At 40.4% G+C, this 23,730-nt stretch overlaps 6 protein-coding genes across 8 annotated transcripts in view; 3 read left to right on the top strand and 3 right to left on the bottom strand.

The window, feature by feature from the left end:
- Nucleotides 1-1,120, top strand: LOC132797449 (tRNA (guanine-N(7)-)-methyltransferase). The gene is made up of 4 exons (XM_060809227.1): nucleotides 1-230; nucleotides 289-700; nucleotides 762-863; nucleotides 923-1,120. The coding sequence occupies exons 1-4, from the start codon at nucleotides 100-102 to the stop codon at nucleotides 1,025-1,027; spliced, it is 750 nt and encodes a 249-aa protein (XP_060665210.1). The 5' UTR covers nucleotides 1-99; the 3' UTR covers nucleotides 1,028-1,120.
- On the bottom strand, nucleotides 1,081-2,469 carry LOC132797448 (RNA 3'-terminal phosphate cyclase). Its single transcript, XM_060809226.1, has 2 exons — nucleotides 2,312-2,469; nucleotides 1,081-2,252 (listed from the first exon to the last, which is right to left on the bottom strand). The coding sequence occupies exon 2, from the start codon at nucleotides 2,229-2,231 to the stop codon at nucleotides 1,146-1,148; it is 1,086 nt and encodes a 361-aa protein (XP_060665209.1). The 5' UTR covers nucleotides 2,232-2,252; nucleotides 2,312-2,469; the 3' UTR covers nucleotides 1,081-1,145.
- A 111-nt stretch (nucleotides 2,470-2,580) lies between these two features.
- LOC132797450 (DNA damage-regulated autophagy modulator protein 1) lies at nucleotides 2,581-4,248 on the top strand. The gene is made up of 4 exons (XM_060809228.1): nucleotides 2,581-2,755; nucleotides 2,840-2,961; nucleotides 3,044-3,431; nucleotides 3,493-4,248. The coding sequence occupies exons 1-4, from the start codon at nucleotides 2,691-2,693 to the stop codon at nucleotides 3,656-3,658; spliced, it is 741 nt and encodes a 246-aa protein (XP_060665211.1). The 5' UTR covers nucleotides 2,581-2,690; the 3' UTR covers nucleotides 3,659-4,248.
- Nucleotides 4,249-4,435: 187 nt separating this feature from the next.
- LOC132797446 (cyclin-L1) lies at nucleotides 4,436-6,650 on the bottom strand. Its single transcript, XM_060809222.1, has 3 exons — nucleotides 5,909-6,650; nucleotides 4,973-5,845; nucleotides 4,436-4,913 (listed from the first exon to the last, which is right to left on the bottom strand). Exons 1-3 carry the CDS (start codon nucleotides 6,532-6,534, stop codon nucleotides 4,637-4,639), a joined length of 1,776 nt encoding a protein of 591 aa, XP_060665205.1. The 5' UTR covers nucleotides 6,535-6,650; the 3' UTR covers nucleotides 4,436-4,636.
- A 337-nt stretch (nucleotides 6,651-6,987) lies between these two features.
- On the top strand, nucleotides 6,988-16,978 carry LOC132797444 (DNA topoisomerase 1). Of its 2 annotated transcripts, none has more exons than XM_060809219.1 (8): nucleotides 6,988-7,395; nucleotides 8,925-9,160; nucleotides 9,237-10,359; nucleotides 10,466-10,557; nucleotides 11,092-12,221; nucleotides 12,300-12,550; nucleotides 12,613-12,806; nucleotides 12,902-16,978. In XM_060809219.1, exons 1-8 carry the CDS (start codon nucleotides 7,369-7,371, stop codon nucleotides 13,002-13,004), a joined length of 3,156 nt encoding a protein of 1,051 aa, XP_060665202.1. In that variant the 5' UTR covers nucleotides 6,988-7,368; the 3' UTR covers nucleotides 13,005-16,978. The 2 variants fall into 2 exon arrangements, with proteins under 2 accessions (XP_060665202.1, XP_060665203.1); XM_060809220.1 differs by lacking the exon at nucleotides 6,988-7,395 and adding an exon at nucleotides 8,653-8,688.
- Nucleotides 16,661-23,730, bottom strand: part of LOC132797447 (protein singed) — a 19,211-nt gene continuing 12,141 nt past the window's right edge. For both annotated transcript variants that reach the window (XM_060809225.1, XM_060809224.1), the window contains exons 2-6: nucleotides 22,864-23,143; nucleotides 19,365-19,785; nucleotides 18,715-19,284; nucleotides 17,769-18,017; nucleotides 16,661-17,536 (exon numbers count right to left, since the gene is read on the bottom strand). In XM_060809225.1, coding sequence (XP_060665208.1) covers nucleotides 17,443-17,536; nucleotides 17,769-18,017; nucleotides 18,715-19,284; nucleotides 19,365-19,785; nucleotides 22,864-23,068 — 1,539 coding nt within the window. In that variant the 5' untranslated portion in view covers nucleotides 23,069-23,143 and the 3' untranslated portion in view covers nucleotides 16,661-17,442. The remainder of the gene's footprint in view (nucleotides 17,537-17,768; nucleotides 18,018-18,714; nucleotides 19,285-19,364; nucleotides 19,786-22,863; nucleotides 23,144-23,730) is intronic.

Below are 23,730 nucleotides of genomic sequence, written 5' to 3'. Positions count from 1 at the left end.
ACTGCCGCTATTATCGATAACAAACACTACTGCATGTGTAAAGCACATTTTGTTGACAATACAAATTGCATTGCAATTAGTTAGGATTTCATTGATTAAATGGTAACCAACAGCCAAGAGCGGGAGCGCGAGGCGCTGCCTTCTACATCCGCCGTCACTGGGCTGCCACAGAAGCGCTACTATCGCCAGCGCGCGCACTCCAATCCCATAGCCGATCACAGCTTTGATTAGTGAGTAAAAAAATTAAATAACCATGTAAACAAAGCTAAATATGGCTTTTTATTACAGTCCTGCACGGCCCCAGGATGTCGACTGGCGTGCACTGTATCCCAATATAGACAGCGAACAGCAAGTGGAATTTGCTGACATTGGTTGCGGTTATGGCGGCTTCTTGGTAACGCTTGGTGAAATGTTCCCCCAAAAGTTTTCCATTGGCATGGAGATACGTGTCAAGGTATCTGACTATGTTGTCGATCGTATTGCGGCACTCAGACTGAAAAGCAACGAGACCTCAGGATATCAAAACATTGCTTGCATACGCACGAATGCGATGAAATATTTACCCAACTATTTCAAGAAGGGGCAGCTGGAGAAAATGTTCTTCCTGTATCCCGATCCGCATTTCAAGCGTGCTAAGCACAAGTGGCGTATCATCAATCAGGCGCTGCTCTCCGAGTATGCCTATGTGCTACGCAGTGGCGTGAGTTTGCAAATGTACGCATTAATAATGGATTTATTATTAATCTGTTATTGCTTTCTAGGGTCTGGTCTACACAATGACGGATGTGGAGGATCTGCACAAGTGGATTGTCTCACACATGACACAACATCCGCTGTACGAGCGATTGAGCGAAACTGAAGCTGTAAGTTGTGTTCCCCAATAGTGCAGAATCGTTTTTCTAATTTCCCTATTTTTCATTAGAACGAAGATCCCATCACGCCCAAGCTATATCAGAGCAGCGAGGAGGGCGCTAAGGTGGTGCGTAACAAAGGCGATCATTTCTTGGCCATATTTCGCCGGCTCTAGTGCAACAGCAACAACAACAAATATATATGTATAATAAATAATATATATATATGTATATAAAGTATATATATGTATATATTTTAACATAAATAATTTAAGAGTACTACAAACAGTCTTGTTACACATTATTAAAATGTCCCAGACCCTCGCAACTGACAAACGTCTGACCAAAGTCACCATACTCAATGTTAAATTTCACGCCAGTCATCTGCTCCGCCACATAGATGGCAGTGCGTGTGTGCTTGGACAACGCACATGTGCGCATACGCGAACAACCCTTAGCCAAAGCCATAAAAATTATCAACTGATCCTGCAGATGCGCATCAACACAGACCTCGTTCTTAATGTATCCGGCCAGCTCACATGACGCATTCGAGCCAATCATATGACCATCGATGTTCTTCTCGCCCACTGAGCCGGCGCCGAGCACGCAACCGGTGCTGGTCAAAGCGGTCAATATGATGCCGGCTCCATTATCACGTGCACGATCCGGTGTGTGCTTAAACACCTGAATGTTGCACTGATGATCTGGCCATAGACGATGGATTTCACGCTCGGCCGAATGCTGCAAGTCGTAAGCAATGAATTTGGGCAAACGACCCGCATAGTAGGCGGCACCTTTGACCTCACGAAATTGTCCGAAATCCATGAATTGAGCTGCTGTCAACGGCTGCTGCAACGGTTCCACGTTGAGTTGACAACGTCCATTGCCCCGAGGATAGAAGCCATGGTGCAAGACCTTCAGTTCCATAGCCGTGTTGGCAGCAAAACGCTTGAGGCTGGGTAACAGCACCTGCTGCATATACTCCACCTGGGGTGAAAACGCGACATTTGTGCCGCCAGTGACATCAACGCGTGATGAGCCATTGGCAAATAACAGCACCGGCATCACCATTTGATAGATCAACGTTATGCTGGCCGCTGTGCGTGTGTCCACCTTGTACATGCCGCCCTCGATGCGGCGTGGCGTAAACTCCAGCTCGGTGGAGAGCAGCGCATCGCCATTTACATCGGCTTGTGAAATAGCTCGCAAGAGATGAACGCCATGCAAATGCTGATGTGATAAGCCGGGTTTAGGTCGGTTAGCACGTATCTTGACCACACGCACCGGACGATTGAGTATAACGCTCAGGCTGATGGCATTGCGCAGCGCCTGACCGCCGCCTTCCAAATAAGAGCCGTCGATTTCCACAAAGTTGCTCATGCCCCACAGTCGTGTTGTTGCCTGTAAGTGCATCAAGGCATTATTAAATGGCCACACACTTGACACATGAGACTACATACCGCTTTAGTGGAGAGATGTTTGAAAATGTAGATTATTTTTTTATTTTTCGGGATTCCTATTGTCAACGCTATTTCTGTACAATTTGAATCATAAAGTCAATTTCGTTGACGGTTTTGTTATTGTTATTGTTGTTTGGGGGGGGACTGCACAGCGTGACCACAACTAGCAATTCAAAATGTACTATCGGCATCTTGCAGACAAGGCCACACTGCGTCGCTCTATCGATTGCATATCGAAGCAAGTTGGCAGCACCGCACACTGCACTACCGTTGCAGCAGCAACGACGAACACAGTGGGTCAGAGAACCAATCAAAACACTGCGTTTTTGCGCATTTGCAATATATTCATATACAACAACTGTGCCGCTTGCCTAGCATAATGTCTAGGGTTTATTTACTGCCGGTGGCAGTCTTTCTAATATTCCAGGTGACATTCCTGGGCACGTAAGTCGTCATTAGACGAGACTCCTTTTTGCCCATTGTTATCATCTTTGATGAACATTAATTGTATGTCAAATTTTTTAATAGTTATATTGTGGCTGTTCTCGAAGGACATGTGGTGCCCACAGTGCCGTACATCAGTGATGCAGCCACCTATTCGCCTGAAAGCTGCATATTTGGTCAATTAATTAACATCGGCAGTGTGCTATGTAAGTGCTATCTCTCTCACTCTCAGTCCCGCATGACTCATGTGTTGATAATGCTCTTCTGATTGTTGTTTTTTTTGTTTAGTGGGAATCACCATTTATATACGCTATCGCCATGTGTTGCAATTGTGCGAACATAATCCGGAACTGGGCAGCGTCGTGCTACGTCACAATCGCTGGGCCTTGTGGTTCGGCATGTTGTCCTGCCTGGGCATCAGTTTCGTGGGCAACTTCCAGGAGACGAATGTGCGGATTGTGCACTTCATTGGGGCCTTCTGCTGCTTTGGCTGTGGCACGCTCTACTTCTGGATGCAGGCCCTCATCACATACATGATTGTACCCATGGCGGGCACTCGTTTGTCCGCCCATCTTCGACTGGGAATGTCCGTTTGTTGCACCATCCTGTTCATCATGCTGGCGGTGACTGGAGTGATGTCGCACATTCTCTTCAATGGACAAAATCCACGTCAATGGTGCGTAGAAAGCGACAGCATTTCAATTTGACAAATTCTTAATCGATAATCTTCCCTTCAGGTATCCTTCGGATGGCGGCTGGTATTATCATGTGATTAGCTCCATTTCGGAATGGATTATTGCCACGATCTTTAGCTTTTTCATATTGAGTTTCACGCCCGAGTTTCGCGATGTTTCGCTGGATCATCCGCAGATCTCGCTGCTATCATACTCAATGACTGTATAGAAATCTATGTGATGATGATAATTATGAACACTATATAAAGTTCTTCAATGTCGATATGGATTGCCATTAAGCTTTGCTGCACTCCAAAAAAAAGAAGAAAAATTACAATACAAAAAAAAAAACAGAATACGTTAAACAAAATCAATCTAATCAATCGTATTGTCTAAGGCCCAACAATTAATCCATGTGTATGTAGAATAGCGAGTATCCGTATAGTTAAATATAACTTGGAAACTGTTCATTATTGTATATATGAAACCATGGCGACAAAGGATTACTTAATGCCCAGCAGCTATATAGAGAGTATACAAAGGGTTCAATGACATGTGACAAAGACACTTTCGAATTCGTTCAAGTAAATGTGTCTTTGGTTGATAAAATCTAAAATTTACGAATTCTTTGAGAAGCTCTCTGTCGGTCTATCTCTGATAACTACATAAGTTTGAGGATCCTAAGCAGATGCACTATGTAATATTCATTTTAAAGCTACAACACCATCTATAGTATATATCCCATAGCGGATATAACTTACAAATTGTACAACGATCGCATAATAAACTTGCAAGAAGCAATACATTGTAATTACTTTACTTCAGTCGCAAATTAATTCCAATTTACAGCTGACGAGCTTATACACATTTATATATATTAAGTCATTAAATAATCTTGTTTTTCAAAATTCGATTAATTCAAATTTCTCTACACAAACTGCCAGCGAATGCGATGAACCATAAACCATAAAACTCAATGAGCATTTTAAAAATTTCCAAAATTCACAATTTTTTTTTCGCGTGTGCAGTTCATTTCAGTTTGTTTATTAGTTTCATTTATTTTCTTATTTTTTGTTTTGTGGTTTCTCTGTTTTTACAATGACGTTTAAACTTAAAATTGGAATTTATAATTTAAAGCGCAATATGAATCAACTAAATTATACATATGCTGTCAAAGAAATAAAAAATCCTATTTCAATAGAATTAATCAACGCTTTCGATCTCTGGAGCGTTCACGCTCGCGATGCTTGTGCACGCCACGATTGTTGCCAATACCACCGCCACCACCACCACCTGCTCCTGCACCACCGCCGCCTCCTCCTCCTCCTCCACCGCTGCTGCGATGCGAGGAGTAGCGATTGTGTGACTTGCCGGAATTGGAGCCAGAGTTACGATACTTGTCGCCATCGCTGATATTGTTGCTGCCCGTGTTGCTGGACCGCTCCTTCTTCACATAGTAATCGGAGCGATCTCTCGACGATTTGCTATCCAAAGAAAGGTACAATTAATTTCAAGATTTTCAATAGTGTCTTGCCTAACTTACCGCTTGCGATGCTTACTGTGCGGCGAACTGGAACGCGTTGGCGAACGCGAATAATGCCGTGACTTCTTCTTGTGCTTGGGCAGCGAACGTGATCGCGAACGCGACGAGCGACTGCGATCGCGATGATCGCGCTCCCTGTCTCGATCACGCTCTCGTTCACGCTCCCGTTCCCTGTCCCGCTCCCGATGCGATTTCTTCTGTCGCTCGCGACTCGGCGAACGGCTGCGCGATCTTGAGCGCGGTGTACGCGATTGTGTGCGTGAACGCGATCGTGAGCGCGAGCGTGAATCCTTTTTGGGTGACTTCTCGGTGGGCAGCGGCACGGCACGTTGTATGAAACCGCCCCAGGCATTGTGCGACCCATTATTGCGATCCACTGTGATGACAGCTGGCGGCGTGTTGGCCTCCTTCGTTTTGTTGCGCGCATCTATATAACGTTTCTTGAGCTCCTCCACAGCAGCCTCAAGCTTCTCCACCACAGGCTTGGCACGCGTATACAGCTCCATGACGCGATAACAAATGTCTGTGATGTTCGCCATCGGTACACGAAAGATGCCAAACCACGGTGGACTATGAGGCAGCGGGATGTTAAGTTTACGGGCGCTCAGATAAATGCAGGCACAGGCAATGGCCTCAGGTGTGTAGCGCATAAACACATCCGTGCGCAGTGAATCGTTCATAAAGTTCCACGACATTTGCATCAGCTTCTCGTGCTTCTCATACTGCAGCACTTGCAGATACATGACAATCAGCTTATGCGGGTGCTTCACATGTACACAAAAGCCCAACTCTTTGAGCACACGTCGTTCTGCTTTGATAACTTGCGTCTTTAGATTAGTATAGTAATGGTCTAGCACCATGGATGTGATTTCCCTGCAATGTTCAAAAGAAGAAAGTCTAGAAATCGCAGCATATTTATAGATCTAATCAACTTACTTTTGAGCGCGCACTTGCTTAATGTGATGGAAGACATTAATCACATCGCGTATGCGTCGTGGCGCCTCCTCGATCTTCGATGCCAGGCACACACAACTCATGGCCACCGTTTCCATGTTGTGACGCACAAAGCTCTTGGAGTAGAAGAATCGCTGGAATAACACTTGGCCCGTTGCCATTGCCACTTGTGGCAGACGCAACAGTATGCCAGCCGTTTGTATTAGCTCACAGCCCAGTATGCGCAAATCCTTCTCCGTCTCATGATCCAAGCCATCCTGACTCGATGGTGTCACATCGATTTTCTCCTCCGGTATCAAGCTATTCTCCAGCGTCAATACGATTTTGTTAAACAAACGCGGATACATCGGTTTGCCATTATCGGCAGCAGCACCTGTGGCAGCGGCATCGTTGGCGTGTCCATCATGTGCAGCAGCAGCTCCTCCGCTGCTGCTGTTGTTGGTGTTATTAGAAATGTTCACGTTGTTGTTGTTACTGTTGCTCGAGTGCACAGAGCTAACGGTGAGCACGTTGGTAATCGTTTGCAGCGCTGCCGTCGTCGATGTCACAGCGGTGTGTATGACGCCAGTCGTGGCTGTGATTATTGTTGTGCCACCACGACTGGCCATTTAAGCTGCTGGTTTGCCTCGTTTTACACAAAATGCTATTTAATTTATTTTTTTTATATTTCTCAATTGTCCGAACAGTGTGCACCTATTACAAATACGAAAAAAGAAAACAAAATGCAAAACCAAAGATGAGCGTCACACACTCATCGCCGACATACAACACAAACTATCGATAATGACTTGCGGCAATTAGCCGAGTGAGACCTTATACTTGACTTATTTGCAAGATCTATCAATTGTTCACAAATTCATTTAATTGCTAAACGCTAGCTTAACAAAATAAAACTAATTATTATAGCGACAAAAATTACAACTTCAAAAATTATCATTATTATTTATTTTTGGTAGCTGGTATTTTTATGCATGGCGGCAGTTTGCGTATATTTTCTAAGCAGTGTTGGTATATTTTGAGCATTGAACTTGCGGTCACGCTGGTTACATCCCTACGCAGCATACAGTTCGAAGTTGATTCGGTACGAACGTGTTCGCGTGGCCGCTGCGCGCTGTAAAAAGAGAAAGACTCTGTGTGTAAGATCTTGGGGACTTGGAAAAATTCTTTTTTATATATTTTGAGTACAATCTCGCGCAGTAAATGCAAAAGGCACAAAACTAGCTTATGTAGTAGCTAGCAGCGGCATTTACCGAATACCTTAAATACATATATATATATATATATATATATACGTAAATATATATATTTTAACAACAAAAATATATAAATTTAAAGTGTAGCGTAAAGCAAATTAAAATTAACAAAAAAAAAAACGAAAGAAAAAAAAGTGAAGTTGGGAAAAAGCCGAGAGCGCCGCACTGCCAACTGAGAAATTGTGCAAAATGAGTGGGGATGTGGCTGCTGAAAATGTAAGTAAATTTCGAGACGTATTTTTATTTTTATGTAATTTCAGCAAAGTGTGCTGCCCCTGCAATATCGCAACGTGTGTGTTGTAAACGTGTTGATCACAATTCTTTTTTTTGCATGCCAAGAAAATATAAGTAGTACTCTCGAAAAGTCAGCAGTGCTAGAGGCAAGTGTCCGGTCTACCTGCGCTTACAAAAAAAATCATGCGTAGTCCCCGTAGTTCACCAGTCGCGCATTGCTGCAATCTACAAATGTGAAGAGAGTATAAAAGACCTTTTGGTAATTTACGAAAAATGGCGACAATGCAAGTAGCAGGCATGGTAGAGCAAGAGAGAAGAGGTGAGGTAGGCAGGCTCGCTGTATGGAAAACGGCGAGACGAGCCAGCGGCAAAGCGACAATGTGTATTTGGCACAGGTACAGTGTGACCGATTTTCGCTGCTCTAAATACTAACAGCGGTATTTTCGTGTGATGATTTCCGAGAATTGTTGTTATTGTTGTATTTTGAATTAAATATTTAAACAATTGTTTAAGCAGCAAGAGCAGCAGCACACACGGAAAACGTATTTATGTTTATCATTGCAGTGTGATAAGATTAACAATCTCTGCAAGTGTATGTGTGTCTGAGTGTGTGTGTGTTTGGTGGTTGCATTTTGTAAAAACATTGAAATCTATTCAAAAAATGCATTTCGCGCAGTAATGTTGCGTTATTTTTGAATTTGTGACATTCGGTCACACTACGCAGAGGGTGCCAATGTAATCACATGTGTATGCATATACTATAAGTGTGCGTATGAATGTACATATGTATGTATGCATTTATATATGTATGTGTGCATATGCTCACAGCACAACAGCCTTGATCCATCCGTTGCTATTGCAGTTAAGCAAAAAAACACAAAATTGTGCGATGCTACATGGCAAAGTAGTCCACAACACAGTGCAGTCTCCTACGCTAACTGTGTTTTCCCCTCCCCCTGCCACCTCTCCACATGCGTCCTAAACAGTGGTCGTCGGTCGCCATGTCTTACTTCTGCTTCTTCTTACCTTTAAATATTTTCTTATTCGAGAAGTACATTTAAATTTGTTAGGGTTGATTTTTCACCACGTGGTGTGTGTGTGTGTGTGGTGTATCTATTTCCACTTACATTTGAGCATATGTATGTATGTATGTGAGCTTGTAAATCATCATCGACAATTGGCCAGAGGCTGAGTTGTTACTAGTTGTGTGCTTGTAAATGTGTCACCCACAACAAAAACAACAATTGAATTGCAATGCTGACGACGATCACACAGGTAGTTCAATGGGATCACTTTGATTTATGTGGCACACGGCTTGCAATATTGTATATGTATATAGCTAATTAAAGTATAGATCTTCAAAGAATTAAAAATAAAATTTAATAAGAATGCGTTCTGGAATTAAGTTTAATATAAAACAAAGATATGTACAAATGTACATATTTATATTTTTTCCCTTCCCTCTTAAATTCAGTTCATATGTTGACTTCACTTTTTTTCTACCACTTCAGAATTTACACGTGCAAAATGGCGGCAGCTGCGAAGTGCAATCGAATGGTGTAACCACCAATGGACACCATAATAATCACCATCATAGCAGCAGCAGCAGCGGCGGCGGCAGCAGCAGCAGCAGTAAACACAAGTCCTCCAGCAAGGATAAGCATCGTGATAAGGACAGAGGTGGCGAGCACAAAAGCTCCAGCTCATCGTCCAGAGAACACAAGAGCAGTAGCAGCAGTAGTAGTCGGTAAGTGGTGTCGGTGTCACGACTCGGTGGCAACTCTCAAGCCATAGACTAATTGCATTCATGTTCACTTTTGCAGCGACAAGGATAAGCATAAGAGCAGCAGCAGCAGCTCGTCTAGCGGCAAGGATAAGCATCGCGATAAAGACCGTAGCGATGGCAGCAATTCGCATCGCAGCTCATCATCGTCGTCCAGTCATCGCGACAAGGACGGCAAGCACAAGTCTTCTTCATCTTCGTCGTCGTCATCGTCGTCTAGAGATCACCACAAGAGCAGCAGCAAGGATAAAGAGCGCAAGGATAAAGATCGCAGCAGCAGTAGCAGCAGTTCCTCTAGCCGTGACAAGCACAAGTCCTCCTCATCTTCTTCGTCGTCGAGCTCACGCCACAAGAGCTCATCGTCGTCGTCATCATCGCGAAGCAAACATTCCAGTTCGAGTTCAAGTTCAAGGCACGGCGGCTCATCATCATCATCATCAGCATCGACGACGACAAAAGATCCCTCTTCCTATGATGGTGTCTTTCTCAAGCCAGAGCCCGTTTCACAAGCACATGGACTGGAGAACGAAGATCCTTTGCAAATGCAGTTGCAGCAACAGCAGCAGCAGCAACAAATGCAACAGCTCCAACAGCAACAGCAGCAACAATATCATCTTCAACAGCAGCAGCAGCAACAACAATTTCAACAGCAGCAACAACACTTCCAGCAACAGTTGCAGCAGCAGCAGCAACAGCAACAATACCAGCATCATCAACAGCAAAACGTCGATTGCAATGGCTATAAGAATGGCTACGAGGAGCATGCGGATGTGAAAAAAGAAGAGGAGAGCTTTAACATATCACAGGCCAGCTCCTGTGATTATTCCCTGTCACAGTTTCGTCCCGATGAGCCATCGTTTGTTGTCAAACAGGAGCAGACCTACAACGAAGAAGATAGCGCCTTAAACGATGATGACGACGACGAGGATGAGGGTAACAATGAGAATGACGATGATGAGGATGTGCCGTTGGCCATACGGAAACGCAAACAGGAGCCCGTTGATGATTTCGATGGTGGCGCTGACGATGATGATGACATTCCGTTGCTGGCGCGCAAGAAGGTCAAAAAGGAGTCCAAGGAGAAGAAGAACAAGAAGAAGCGCATTAAGGAGGAAATAGACGATGACTATGGACAAAAAGTGCCCAAAAAGAAGATCAAAAAGGTAATAATCACACAAAATAATGTTTTGAAATTATAATCAAAATAATCAATGTTTCATTCTGTGTAATTTATATTTACATTTTATATTTTTTTATTTTGTGTATTAGGAGAGTGAGATTAAAGCGGAGGTCATGACGACGTCGCCCACAAAGACATCGCGCAAGGGCAAAAAGGATGAGGAGGAGGAAGTGTGGCGATGGTAATTACGAAAATTTTGAATTATTATAACTATTAATTTGGAAGTCGACGACATGTGTGACAGCGAAGTTTGAATGTCACTGACCTATATTTTGAAAGTCACATTTGGCAGTGACAGCGCTGCTTTTACCATTCGCAGCGAGACGCGTGTATGTGTCAGCTGTTCATTGGGGTCGGTGTTTGCTGCTTTTGAGGTTATGTTCGCACCAGCAGCAGCACTTTTATTTGTCCCACCTTCTCGCTTTGCGTAATGCGACTGTTGGAGGCAAATGGCAACTGCTGCTGCTGTTGCGATATCGCCGCTAATGTTTCTCGTTGGCAAGCGCCAACTGCTGCAAGTTGTTCTATTTAATAAACAACAGCTGAAGACAGCAAGCTCCACGGTTGTCGCAAGTGCTGCTCATCATAAAATCAGTGCAAATAAAAAGTGTGACCAATCGCAATCCCAAAAGCAAAAGCAAAATTCAAAGACAAATAACAAAAGCAAAAAATTGTCGACGAATGCTAAACGTCCATGTGCTGCTCTTCTTTTAAGGTGGGAAGAGGAGAAACGCGACGATGGCGTCAAATGGACAACACTCGAGCACAAAGGACCCGTATTTGCGCCCCCATACGAACGTGTGCCGCGCAACGTGCGCTTCTTTTACGACGGCAAACCGCTGGAGTTGACCGAGGGCACTGAGGAGGCGGCCACTTTCTATGCCAAGATGTTGAATCACGACTACTGCACCAAGGATGTATTCAATAACAATTTCTTCAAGGATTTCCGCAAAACGATGAGCGCCAGGGAGAAGGAGATTATCAAAGACTTTCGCAAATGCAATTTCCAGGAGATGTTCGAATACTTCCAGGCCGAATCCGAGAAACGTAAAGCGGCCACCAAAGAGGAGAAACTTTCCAAGAAGCTGGAGAACGAGGCCTTGGTTAAGGAATATGGCTTCTGTATGATCGATGGCCACAAGGAGAAAATTGGTAATTTCCGTTTGGAGCCGCCCGGTCTGTTTCGCGGTCGTGGCGAACATCCTAAAATGGGCATGATCAAGTGCCGCATTTCCGCCTCCGATGTTTCCATCAATTGTGGCAAACAATCGAAAGTGCCACCACCGCCGCCCGGACAACGCTGGAAGGAGGTGCGCCACGACAACACTGTCACATGGCTGGCCTCGTGGATTGAGAATGTGCAGGGCCAGGTGAAGTACATCATGTTGAATCCGTCGTCGAAACTCAAGGGCGAGAAGGATCACATCAAATACGAGACGGCGCGTCGCCTGGACAAGGTGATTGACAAGATACGTGCCACATATCGTGACGAATGGAAATCGAAAGAGATGCGTGTACGTCAACGAGCCGTTGCTCTCTATTTCATCGATAAGCTAGCGTTGAGAGCGGGCAACGAAAAGGATGAGGATCAAGCGGATACCGTGGGTTGTTGTTCGCTGCGTGTGGAGCATGTGCAGCTGCATAAAGAGCTCAATGGCAAGGAGAATGTGGTCGTATTTGATTTCCCCGGTAAGGATTCCATACGCTATTACAACGAGGTCGAGGTGGAGAAGCGTGTGTTCAAGAATCTAGAATTGTTCATGGAGAACAAGAAAGAGGGCGATGACCTCTTCGATCGCCTTAATACCCAAGTGCTAAACGAGCATCTCAAGGAGCTGATGGAGGGTAAGTTTTCTTTCTTTCTAATCGCTTTTATCTTCTATATCTATGGAATTTTAATGTAATGTTACACATTCTGTATAGGACTCACGGCTAAAGTATTTCGTACATATAACGCATCGAAAACGTTGCAAAGCCAATTGGATCTGCTGACGGATGGAGATGCCACAGTTGCCGAAAAGTTGCTCGCCTATAATCGCGCCAATCGTGCCGTTGCCATTCTCTGTAACCATCAGCGTTCCGTGCCCAAGGGACATCAGAAATCGATGGAGAACCTTAAAGAGAAAATACGCGCTAAGCGCGATGCCATCGATGACTGCGAGTCCGAATATCATGTAAGTTTCCATTTGGCGACTATGCGATTGATTATATACTAAATATGTGTGTTGATAAACAGGATCTGAAGAAGGCGGCCAAACGTGGCTCTGTGAAGGAGAAGGTGATGGCCGATAAGAAGGCCAAGCAGCTGGAGCGCATGAAGGATCAGCTGAAAAAATTGGAACTACAAGAGACTGATAGAGACGAGAATAAGACCATTGCCCTGAGCACATCCAAACTAAATTATCTCGATCCACGTATATCGGTGGCATGGTAAGCATTCCTATTATATCATAGAAGTGCATTGGCAGCACTAATTTATTTACGCTCTGTTTGAACCCTCTTCCGTTCTCCTTATCATCCTACAGGTGCAAAAAGCATGGTGTGCCGATTGAAAAGATCTTTAATAAAACCCAAAGAACCAAATTTCTTTGGGCCATTCATATGGCCGATGAGAATTATCGTTTTTAAAGCAAAATGCATAAACAATTGAAACAATGTAACAGCTAAAACATAGATATACACACACAATCACACACACACACACACAGATAAATAAATACTGAGAAACAGGGACGGAAATCAGGAGCAGCAGCAAGAAGAGGAACAATGGCCGCCAAAAACAACTTTGACCAAAAAAAAACAAAAGGAAAAAAATAGGCCAAGAACAACACCAACAACATTAACAACAAAATATCAACAACCACCGCGTCATTAAAGAAAAAATTAACCAATCGTGTTTTAGTGGCCTTCTTCCTCAACCGCCCGCCCGCCCCCACTCCGAGTCCTTAAGGGGATTTGTAACGCTGCACTTGGATGTTGGAAGAAGAGAGTGGGAAGTGAAAGTGTAAAGTTTAACTTGGCAGCACTTTTTATTTTTCGAACTGTACTCAAAAACGCAAACTAATACATGTAAACATATATAGATGTACTCACAAACACATTCACAACACACACCCACACACTCGCACTCTAACTTTACATAGCGCATATGTATTGAGGAGTATGTGTGTGGGTCTGCGTGTGTGTATTTGTATGTGAGCACATGTATGTGTGTGCGATGTCCGAGAACATAATTACGTTGTATAATTAATTACGTTCCCTCCCCACAACACCACAATTAAACAAGAAACCGAGATATTTTCGTAAATTTACAATAATTTTGAGTTTTTTTTACATATACATATATGTATATATATATTATTATTTTTTTCATTGTACAATTTTATGTTTATAATTATAGTTGATCTTCGTTTAGCAAAAAGCTTATACCTATATACAAAAAACAAACAAACAAGCATATAATAAAATACATATAATAATTATTAAGGGACAGTGCTAAGTGATGAGAAAACCTTGTAGCCCACTTTTAGCATAGCATAATTTATTCGATTAGAGAGCAGCGAAGCAGCAAAAACAAAAAAACAAAACGACACAAAAACAAAGAAGAAAACTAAATTCTATCGAAAACAAATTATAAGATGAATGAAGAAAGGGATAAACAAATTAAATTGAAATGCAAATTGTATATTTGCAACATATTGGATTTTATGCATATGTTGTATATTAACTAATTTCAAAAACAAAAAACCTTTTTGTAATTGATTTAAATTTTTTTAACGCCACATGTTTTCATTCACTCAAAACGAATTTTATGTAATTACTTAACTATTTTCTGCTTTTGCTTTTATTAAATAGTTGAATTAAAATCAATGATGTGTTGTACTAAAGAAACACAGACAACTACTATAAACAAAAAGAAAACAAAACACTTAAACACCACCACCACACATAGACAGGTTTCAAATTCTGTTTGGTTCAACAATATTAATAATAATAATAATAATACAAAGAGGAGGAACTATGAAACAATTGTAAAAACAATCAATCAAAAGCAGACACAGCTTGGAAAACAACAGCGCAACAACAACAAACAAAAACAAAAAACAATGATAACAACCATATGATAACGAAATAAATAGGATATTATATAATATAATTAATAATAATAATATATATACGTGCAATTAAGTGAGCTAAATATTACGTGCGATGTCGATAAACACGAATATCGATGTCGATAACAAAGAAATTGTAAAAACAAAAACATGAAAAGAGAAAAGAAATGAAATGAAAAACCAACGCAAAGAGAAACAAATTTAGAACCTTGATAATAATGATAAATCATCTTGGATCACCACAAACGCAATGATGATGATGATCATGATCATGATGATGTATGTATGTAGTTGTATTTATATTTTAATTATGCAAATTATGGCCGAGAGCATCGGACTCGCGCAAGTGAGCGAGCGAGAGAGCAAGTGACATTGGAGATGCATACAAACAAAAACACACAGATACCACTCACACATACATATGCATGTATGCATGTGTACGTGCGTGGACACTAATTATTATATTATTATTATTATTACTATGATTACGATTACGATTACGATATGCAGACACTGCACATACACAACATATACATATGCATAAGTATCAAATAAAAATTAATTCAATTTTTGTCAAATTTTAATGATGATTGATGATGATGATGATGAAGAACGTGACGTGGCACTTTTAAATGTAGCAAAATTTGAATTGTAATCCTGTCGTGTGTGCACACTGGCGCTGATGAAACACCACAAACACACACACTCACATCCCCACCCTCCTCCTTCGCACCCACAGACACACACACACACACACACACAGTCACACATAAACTTGGCATATTACAATACGATATAAGCAAATAAGAGAGAAGAGAAGAGAGAACATTTAAGGTGTAATGTAATTGTAATGGAATGATGCAAATATACATACGACAACATATATGCATGCATATATATATTAATGTATATGTGCATCAATATATATATAGATATATATTTAAATCTGAACAATAATTGCGTTTTACTTTTGGGAAATTACACCGTCGAGCAAAAGCTTCAATCTGAAAAATCGTTATTGAAACGGTTTGTGGGAATATATGCATCGTTATTATCGATTTTTATCGATAATATTCAGCCAGCAAATTTTGACAGAAAAATATGGTAAAAACACAAAATCCTCGATAACTCGCAAATGAGCAGGACGATTGCGATGTCCTTTGGACAGCAGGTGCAGCTCCTTGAGACGACATTTTTGACACATCACTCGACAGGATCAGCAAGAATATAGCCGAGTTATAGCTACTTTTCTGTACACGAAAAAGTCCTTGTATCTCAGCCATACAAAGGACTTTCGTCCTGAAACTCATACCACCTATTGCCATATGATATCTACTATCTGTTTGCCAAAGGACATCAAAATCGTGCAGTAACTTTTCGAGTTATCCTGGATTTTGTGAAATTGCGACAAATTTTCCTACTGAACCCCTTAAAAAAATGCCTAAAAATTTTCGATGTAATTTTACAAATATTTTTGATGGCAATTGATAGTGTTGGTGGCTATGGAAAGGAAAAGTCGTGTTCCACGAGGATCCTTAAGGATATGTCCAAGTTATGACGCTGAAAAGTTACAATATTTCATACTTACCAAAGTTTTTTATCCTGCTAAGTTGTAAGAACAAGGAATGTCCTAGATAAATATATATCGCGTATATAGTATCATAATATATGTTATGTATATATTTCATATTATATCATTTATCATACATAATTTTTTAAGTTTTAGCGACTAAGTTGATAGACGTTTTTCCTTTTGGGTTTTCAATTCCGAAATGGTTACAAAAAAAAAAAAATAAAAAACAATATTTATATATAGAGAATAAAAACGTGGAGACGGCAAAAAAAGAGTAATATTAATTTAAAAATAAATATATGTAACAAAAATGACAAGTGATATATTATGTAAGTATGTATGTATGTTAGTTTTATAGCTTACAAATCGGATATTGCAATTATTTTCGTATCAAAATTTTCCTCATATTCTTCGGTTTTTGTTTTTTTTTTTTGTTTACTTTTATTATTATTGCGCTTAAAACTAGATATAATAAAATTGCGTGAATGTGTTTGTTTCGACTTGTGTAATTATGTGTGTGTGTGTATAGCAAGTGTATTTGTGTGTGTGTGTGTTGTTATTGTTCATATATCAATATGTATAAATATATAAATAAATTTATAGGAATATATGTTGATTTTTAAGCAACATTTTTTTTCTTTAATGTTTTTTTTTTAAGTGTTATTATTTATTTGTTTTTGTTGTTTTGTTTTAAGTTAAGCGGCCCTTTTTAAAAGCATTATGAATCGAATAAATATATATGCATATGTGTATGTATGCTTGCACGTATGTGTGTGTGTGTGTGTTTATACACATTTAATTATGTTGTTGCTGATATTTCAAATCGGAAGGACTCGCGACAAATTGTTTTTGTTCCGGTTCTAATTCCAGTTGTTGTTGTTGTTGTTGTGGTTCTTGTCTATGCTAAATTTGGACTCGCGACAAAAAAGTGTTCCTGCTCCAGTTGTTGTTGGCGTGGTTGTTGTCTATGCTAAATTTGTTGTTCTTGTAAAAACGTATAAAAAGCTAAATAGGTTGTTTTTAAAAAAATCTCTTTCTATATATGAATATACATATATGTTTTTTTTTGTTATCTGTATATATATATATATATTTATATATTCACATGCATTTTCCTTAAAATTTTCGTATTGTTTTTTTTTTTCGTTTTTTATAATTTTTCATTTGCATGTAGGATAAACTGTTGTGCGACTTCTTTTGTTGCGTTTTTCTTTTTCAAAACTTGCTCTTCAAACCTGGACATTCAAATTAGTCGACACCGTTTTTAAAAAAAAGAACTCTGGAAAATTGATACGTGTTGTGTGTTTTCTGATCTTTTCGTATTTGTTATTGCTAAACACGCGTGTTGCATTCTTCATTCATTTGGAGTGCTTCTCTTTTAGAATTCCCACTGGGTGGCGGAGTCGGTGCCATCATCCAGCAACTTGAATGCGCCATTTTTGGTAGCTCCCAAATATTTGCCTTGCTGCGATCTGCGAAAGAGAGAAAGTCAAAACAAAAAATGTTAAAAGCATTCCAATGTTATCGCTAAAAGAGCACTGTACTGTTAATAACAGCATGTGAATGTCATTTCTGTTGCTGTTGCGACAGCTGCAAAGTTAACAGCGCGTTGCTCTGTCAAGTCTGCTAAGTTAACAGTCTGCTGCTCTGTTAAGTCTGACATGATGTTAGCTCTACCTCTCTCTCTTTCTTGCATTCACTCACCTTATGCAAATTCGTGTTGGTTCGCGCAGCTCCAAGAAGAAACCATCAGCTGGCGCATCAGCATCCACCGAAATGCTCTCGCCCTCAATGCGCCAGTACTTGCCGCTGTGTGCCTTTAGGTGCACCATTCCCTTCTGGGCACGCTCCACGAGAATGGTCTCGTAGGTGGCCTTGTTGCACTCGAGCTTGAGATTGCCGGGCGTGCGATAGCCCACGAATCCCTGCTCGCACTTCAATACTAGAATGGGTCTGCAAAGGAGAGTGGAGAGGTGGTATTATAGGGAAAGCAGATTCAGACTATAAAAAAAACATGTAAGAAAGTTACAGAAAGATACCCGCTACCCATTTTCAATAAAAGCAAAATATTGCGGTATTTTATTCAAAATATACCAAAATACTAAAAATAAACCAAATGGTATATTTGTTATATCGATATATATACCTGATTGTCAGCCAAAGCAACTAAGAGCCCTAGTAAGTAGGCGTATTTCTTTAATGCCTTCCAGAATTTATCTGATCGCAATCAAATTTTCAGGACTCATAAATACTATAGTTATTATTGTACATACCAAAATTCGCAGCTCTAGCTCTAAAGTTACGCTTGTTATTCGATTTTTTGATTTGCGGGGGCGGAAGTGGGCGTGGCAAAAATTTGAAACAAACTTGATCTGCGTGCACACATAACAAATGCTGTCGAAAAAAAATTATAGCTCTATCTCTTATAGTCTCTGAGATCTAGGTGTTCATACGGACGGACGGACAGACAGACAGACACACAGACGGACATGGCTAGATCGTCTCGGCTGTTGACGCTGATCAAGAATATATGTATATACTTTATAGGGTCGGAGAAGTCTCCTTCAACCTGTTACATACATTTCCTGCCGGCACAAAGTTATAATACCCTTCTACCCTGTGGGTAGCGGGTATAAAAAGCTATACTCACCGATTGATCAAGTAGAAATAGAACTTGGTGATCTCCTCAATGGACTCGGAGGTGGCAAACAAATGTCCCGAACGCTTGGTGGCCAAGAACTTGCCATTGTTGGCACGGAACGACAACGAGCCATCGCCATGCCAGATGAGCTCGAAGAGGGCATCGGCGCAACGACGATTGCCGGTGGCCTGAATGCCGCCGCCAGCCGAGAGACACCAATAGCGATCCTGTGTGGTGCGCAATGCCCAACGGTGCGCCGACCAATCGTACTCCAACTGGAACGTCTCATTCTCACCGACCTCATCCTGATTGGCCGTCACATCGACGCCTTGCTTAACGCTCACATAGCGCAAATTGAGGCCGGCAATGAAGGAGGCCTGGGGTAGGGAATCCTCGAGGGAGAACAGCTCATCCCGGGTCACCGTCGATGAGCGTGACTTAAGCACGGCCTTCGAGCCAATGGGCGACAGATATTGACCCTGACGATCGCGCAGCGCCAAATGTCCGCCATGGTATTCGGCACTGAACAGACAATCCTCATTGCAGACCACCTGCAGCTTGCCATTGGCATTCAAGTATCTGCAATATGGTTAGGTTAAAGCACATTTAGTTTTAGGGTCATCGATCTCTTCGAGGGGGTCTTCTCAAGCTCAACTCACTTGTTGTTGCACGTGTGCAAGGCGTAGCGTCCGCCCTCCTCGGCACGAAACTCGAGCGTAAAGAGCGTATCCTCGCCCCAGGGTATGTTGGCATCCACATGGATCTCATCCTGCGATTCGGACAAATGCGCAAAACGCTTGCGGCCAATCGAACGCAAATTCACCTGAGGTCGGGCAGCCAAATGAACGGTCCAAAACTCACTGGCACCGGGCGTCTTGGCCGTGCACACCAGTTTGTCGGGATTGCCGCCCAGAAAATAGCCGCGCGATTCGTTCTTCAATGCCCAACGGCCGCTGCCATCTTCGCTGATGCTGATCTGGAAGCGGCTGCCAGCATCGCGTTCCTCGCTCTCGCACAGCACGTTGCCAAATTGATCGACCGACAGATATTTGTTCAGATGAGATCGCAAATAGATAATACCTGCAAGAGAACAATTGAAAAAAGTAAAAATAAAAGACACAATTCTTATTAATTAAATGCAGCTACTAAGAAGAGGGTTCGATATACTATAAATTCAGCTTCATTTGATTTAGTTTCTATAGCATGTTTCTTAAGTATTTCCATGAGGAAAAATATCAATTTGAGCAGCTTCCATTATTACAAATTTACTTTCCTATTTCCTTACTTAGGAATAATAATCTATAATTTCTTTTATAATTCACACAACTAACAAATATATCAAGTATATCAAATAGATCAAGCTTTTCCAAGTTTAAATGTACATGGTGGTATTATTCATATTAAAGAAGCGTATTCACCAAGATCAGTTAGTCTCTGGCTTAACTCATTTCAATAAAGAATTGTATTCGTTATTTCAATACAATAATAATAATAAAAATAGATCAATAGATCAGAAACTAGTTCTAAATCTAGTTCGACAATTGGATGTTATAGATTTGAAGCGGTGAATAAAAAACTCAACTGCAAATTTATTTATTATATTAAATCTAGTATTAAATACGACAGTACGATAGCAAATTGAATAGATCTGACTCTAACGGACAAACCAGAGCTCAAAATAGTCTCACACTATCAAAGTTAATTATGAAATGCATAGTTTGTGGGGATTAATGTCTTCATCATTCCCAAAATGATGATACCCCTCTGCTATACGATGAATACCGGGTATAATTATTGCACATTTATTTAATATTTATTAATGATAGCAGAGCGCGCGTGCATTCGAATTACTCTCACTTCGCGCTTCTTGTTTTAATCGCTGACTGCACGAATAACGGTTCACGTCACTCACAACAGCTGTCACAACGATACAGCGACACAGCTTAGCTATGGCGATAGCTATGATGATAGCAAGCAATCGATGGCACCGGGGCGAAATTTAATTACTTATCGATAGGCGGCTCAAAGGAGTGAGCACGCGCATATCGAGAGACTCCCCCCAACCCTGGTAAAAACGTAGCGCTGTGTTTGTTGTTTTTGTTATTTGCTCTCTTTTTCTTTTTGTTTTCAGTTTTTGTTTGTTTTGCTGTCTTTTGGCATTATTAAGCAATTTAGTTAATCATCAACGGCAGCTCAACAGTCGATTTCAATTTGGATGAGCTATTTTAATAGCCGTTACGAATGCAATGCAAGCTGGCTTTGGCTTTGGCTTTGACTTTGACTTCGACTTTCAAGCCAAACATTTTGTATTAATTGCCATGGCAACAACAGAGACGACAACTGCAACGGTGACTGAGACTGCGACGGCGGCCGTTGCCTCTTTGGCGGAGTATTAAACGAGTTGCTTTAATTATAATTACCGGAGAGCGAGCGAGCGAGAGAGAGAGAGAGAGAGATAGAGACTACGAAACCAGAGACACTCGAGAGACCAGATCGGACTCGTTGTTGCATTTGCTGTTGCAGTTGCACTTGCAATGCCAAAACTCAATTCCAATCTTCCCAATGCCAATGCCATCAGTGTTGCCAGTTTGGCTTTTTTTGGCTTCTTTTTTGATTATCAATAGCGGATGCATTTTAGCTCTGTTAAATGCTTTCTATTGAAACATTTGTTTTTTTTTTTTGTTTAAGAAATTTATAATTTATAGAATATGCGTTTTAAAACGATTTGATAAATATCTGAAACTTTAATACACTTTTTTCCTTTTCCTTTAAAAACGTATATTATCTTATCAATTGAATTTTGGCATATACGAAATGTCATTTTTTACTCTTTCACGATTAATTTAATATGTTAATACAGGCTTTTTAAAACTACCTGATAAATATCTGAAAAAAATCTTTTTGCCCAATTCAATTGAAACTTCAATGCAATTATTTTCTCTTCTTTAAATTGAATTTTTCATTTAAGTAAAGTTAAGCCGAAGACTTTGGTAATAGTGTTCGTCTTAATTTTAATTATGTCTATCCTTTTTAAATAAATAAACATAAGAAATGTAATTGTTCACTCTTTTACGTTTAATCTAATATGTTAATGAAAGTTTAAAAAATTGTTATTCTTAAGAATAAACTTTGTTGTGGTCATTTCTGATACTTAGAGGAATATCAGAAAGAAGCTAATGGCTAATTGTATTTAATTTAAATGAATTTTCCTTTGTTTTTAATAAAGATACAATGCAATTTACAATTTTTGTAATTTGGTTTTAACAATTTGCTTTGCTAACTACCATTTATTTAAAGTTATGCAATATTTGGGAATATCTAAAGAGTATTAGTGAATCAATTAATTGATCTATAAGTTGTGCTTGTTTGTAGCAAAAAGGTTTTGGCTTATTTTCTAAATTGAATCGATACCAAGTACATATTTAGAAATAGCGGTTTTTAGCCTTTTTTTTGCTGTCGAAAAGTGTGCACAACACTGCGATGCCGTTGGCGTTGCTGCAATTGCTGCACCGACCGCAGCTTGATAAATGATGCCAAATTCGTGAGGCGCTTTGTTTTCTTGCAAAACGGCACACACACACACACACACACACACACACACAGGCGCAGATCAAGACATAGACTTAAGCTGGCAATTGTACGTCAAATTAGCAGATACAGGCGATGGCTTAAGACTTTGCTTTAGTTTGCTGTTGGCTTTTGGCTTTTGGCTGCAGCTGCTCACAAGCTGCATGATTTATGTGCGTTACATATACACTACACTTAACTATACAAACAACAACAACAAAAAAAAAACAAAATGGAAAAAAATAGCTGAGGCACTGTGATTATGGCCAACAAATGATTTAGAGCTCGAGGATTGCGGCTAATGGAAATGCAGATAGACAAGGCCAATAGCAAACAGGCAATCTCGCTATTTCTAATCACACTCATTTCCATTTGTGATAGTAAATTAAGCACAGACACAAACAAGCACACACACACACATACATACAATTAACGTACGTCGCTTTATCGCAAAGCTGATAACAGTTACACATATGCTAATAAGGCGAACGCATGTTGTATATCGATAAAAAAAGAAATGAATTGACTGAAATATGTATATGCTTTGCAATTCAATGGAGTGCGATGATTTCGATATACAATGTAACTTACTTTCACCCGTAGTCGATGGCTCCAGGGTCCAGAGCTGCTTCTTCTTCAGGCTGGCGCCATTCGCATTGAGCTTGAACCCGAATGTCTCCGCCGTCATATACTTGTGCTGGCCATTGATCAGACCAATGGTCCACCAGCCCTTCTGTTGATTCTGTGATATAATGTCACCATTGCTGTGGCCCAGCTCACAGCTCTGGCCGTTCATGGTGCTGATGGGTGCAATGGTGGCGGCTGTTTAAATTTAACAATTGGACCCTGCCGGTAAAAAGTCTGTGTGTGTCTGCAACAGAAAAAGAGAAACAGAAACGAAAACGAGAAACGAGAAACTGTGTTAGAGGATTTCATTTGATTGATATTCCATATGTATGTAGATGTTTGTTGGGGTATTCGAAGGAAATATAGAATATTATAGTTAGTATTATTTATTTTATTTATTTATTAGTTTCGAACGAAATATAGAATATTATAGTTAGTATTATTTCATAATAAGTTAATAAGTAGTTTACAGTTACTTTTTCTATATTGTAAATATTGTATGTAAATTCTAGATTTAAATATAGCATAAGGTAACATTAAGAATTAATCGATTAAATATCTATCGATAGTTAGAAGCCCGATCGATACACCTATCGAGACGAAAGTGCGATCACTATGTAAAGAACGTTAGGCAGAGAAAGAACAAGTTGTGAAATAAACCGAAATTAAAAAATATAAAAACCTGACAATTACAATATAATACATATTGAACAAGAGTTCAGATCACTCTTGGTTATCAACAGCAAATTTTTTCGCTTAAATCATTTGCAAATTTAATAAGCATAAAGCTTATTATGCAAATGTAGTAAAGCACATTTGAATTAACCATGA

The sequence above is a fragment of the Drosophila nasuta genome, chromosome X, assembly GCF_023558535.2.
Source record: "Drosophila nasuta strain 15112-1781.00 chromosome X, ASM2355853v1, whole genome shotgun sequence".
In the NCBI taxonomy this organism is placed as follows: domain Eukaryota; kingdom Metazoa; phylum Arthropoda; class Insecta; order Diptera; family Drosophilidae; genus Drosophila; species Drosophila nasuta.
This window is presented reverse-complemented; position numbering and strand designations above follow the sequence as displayed.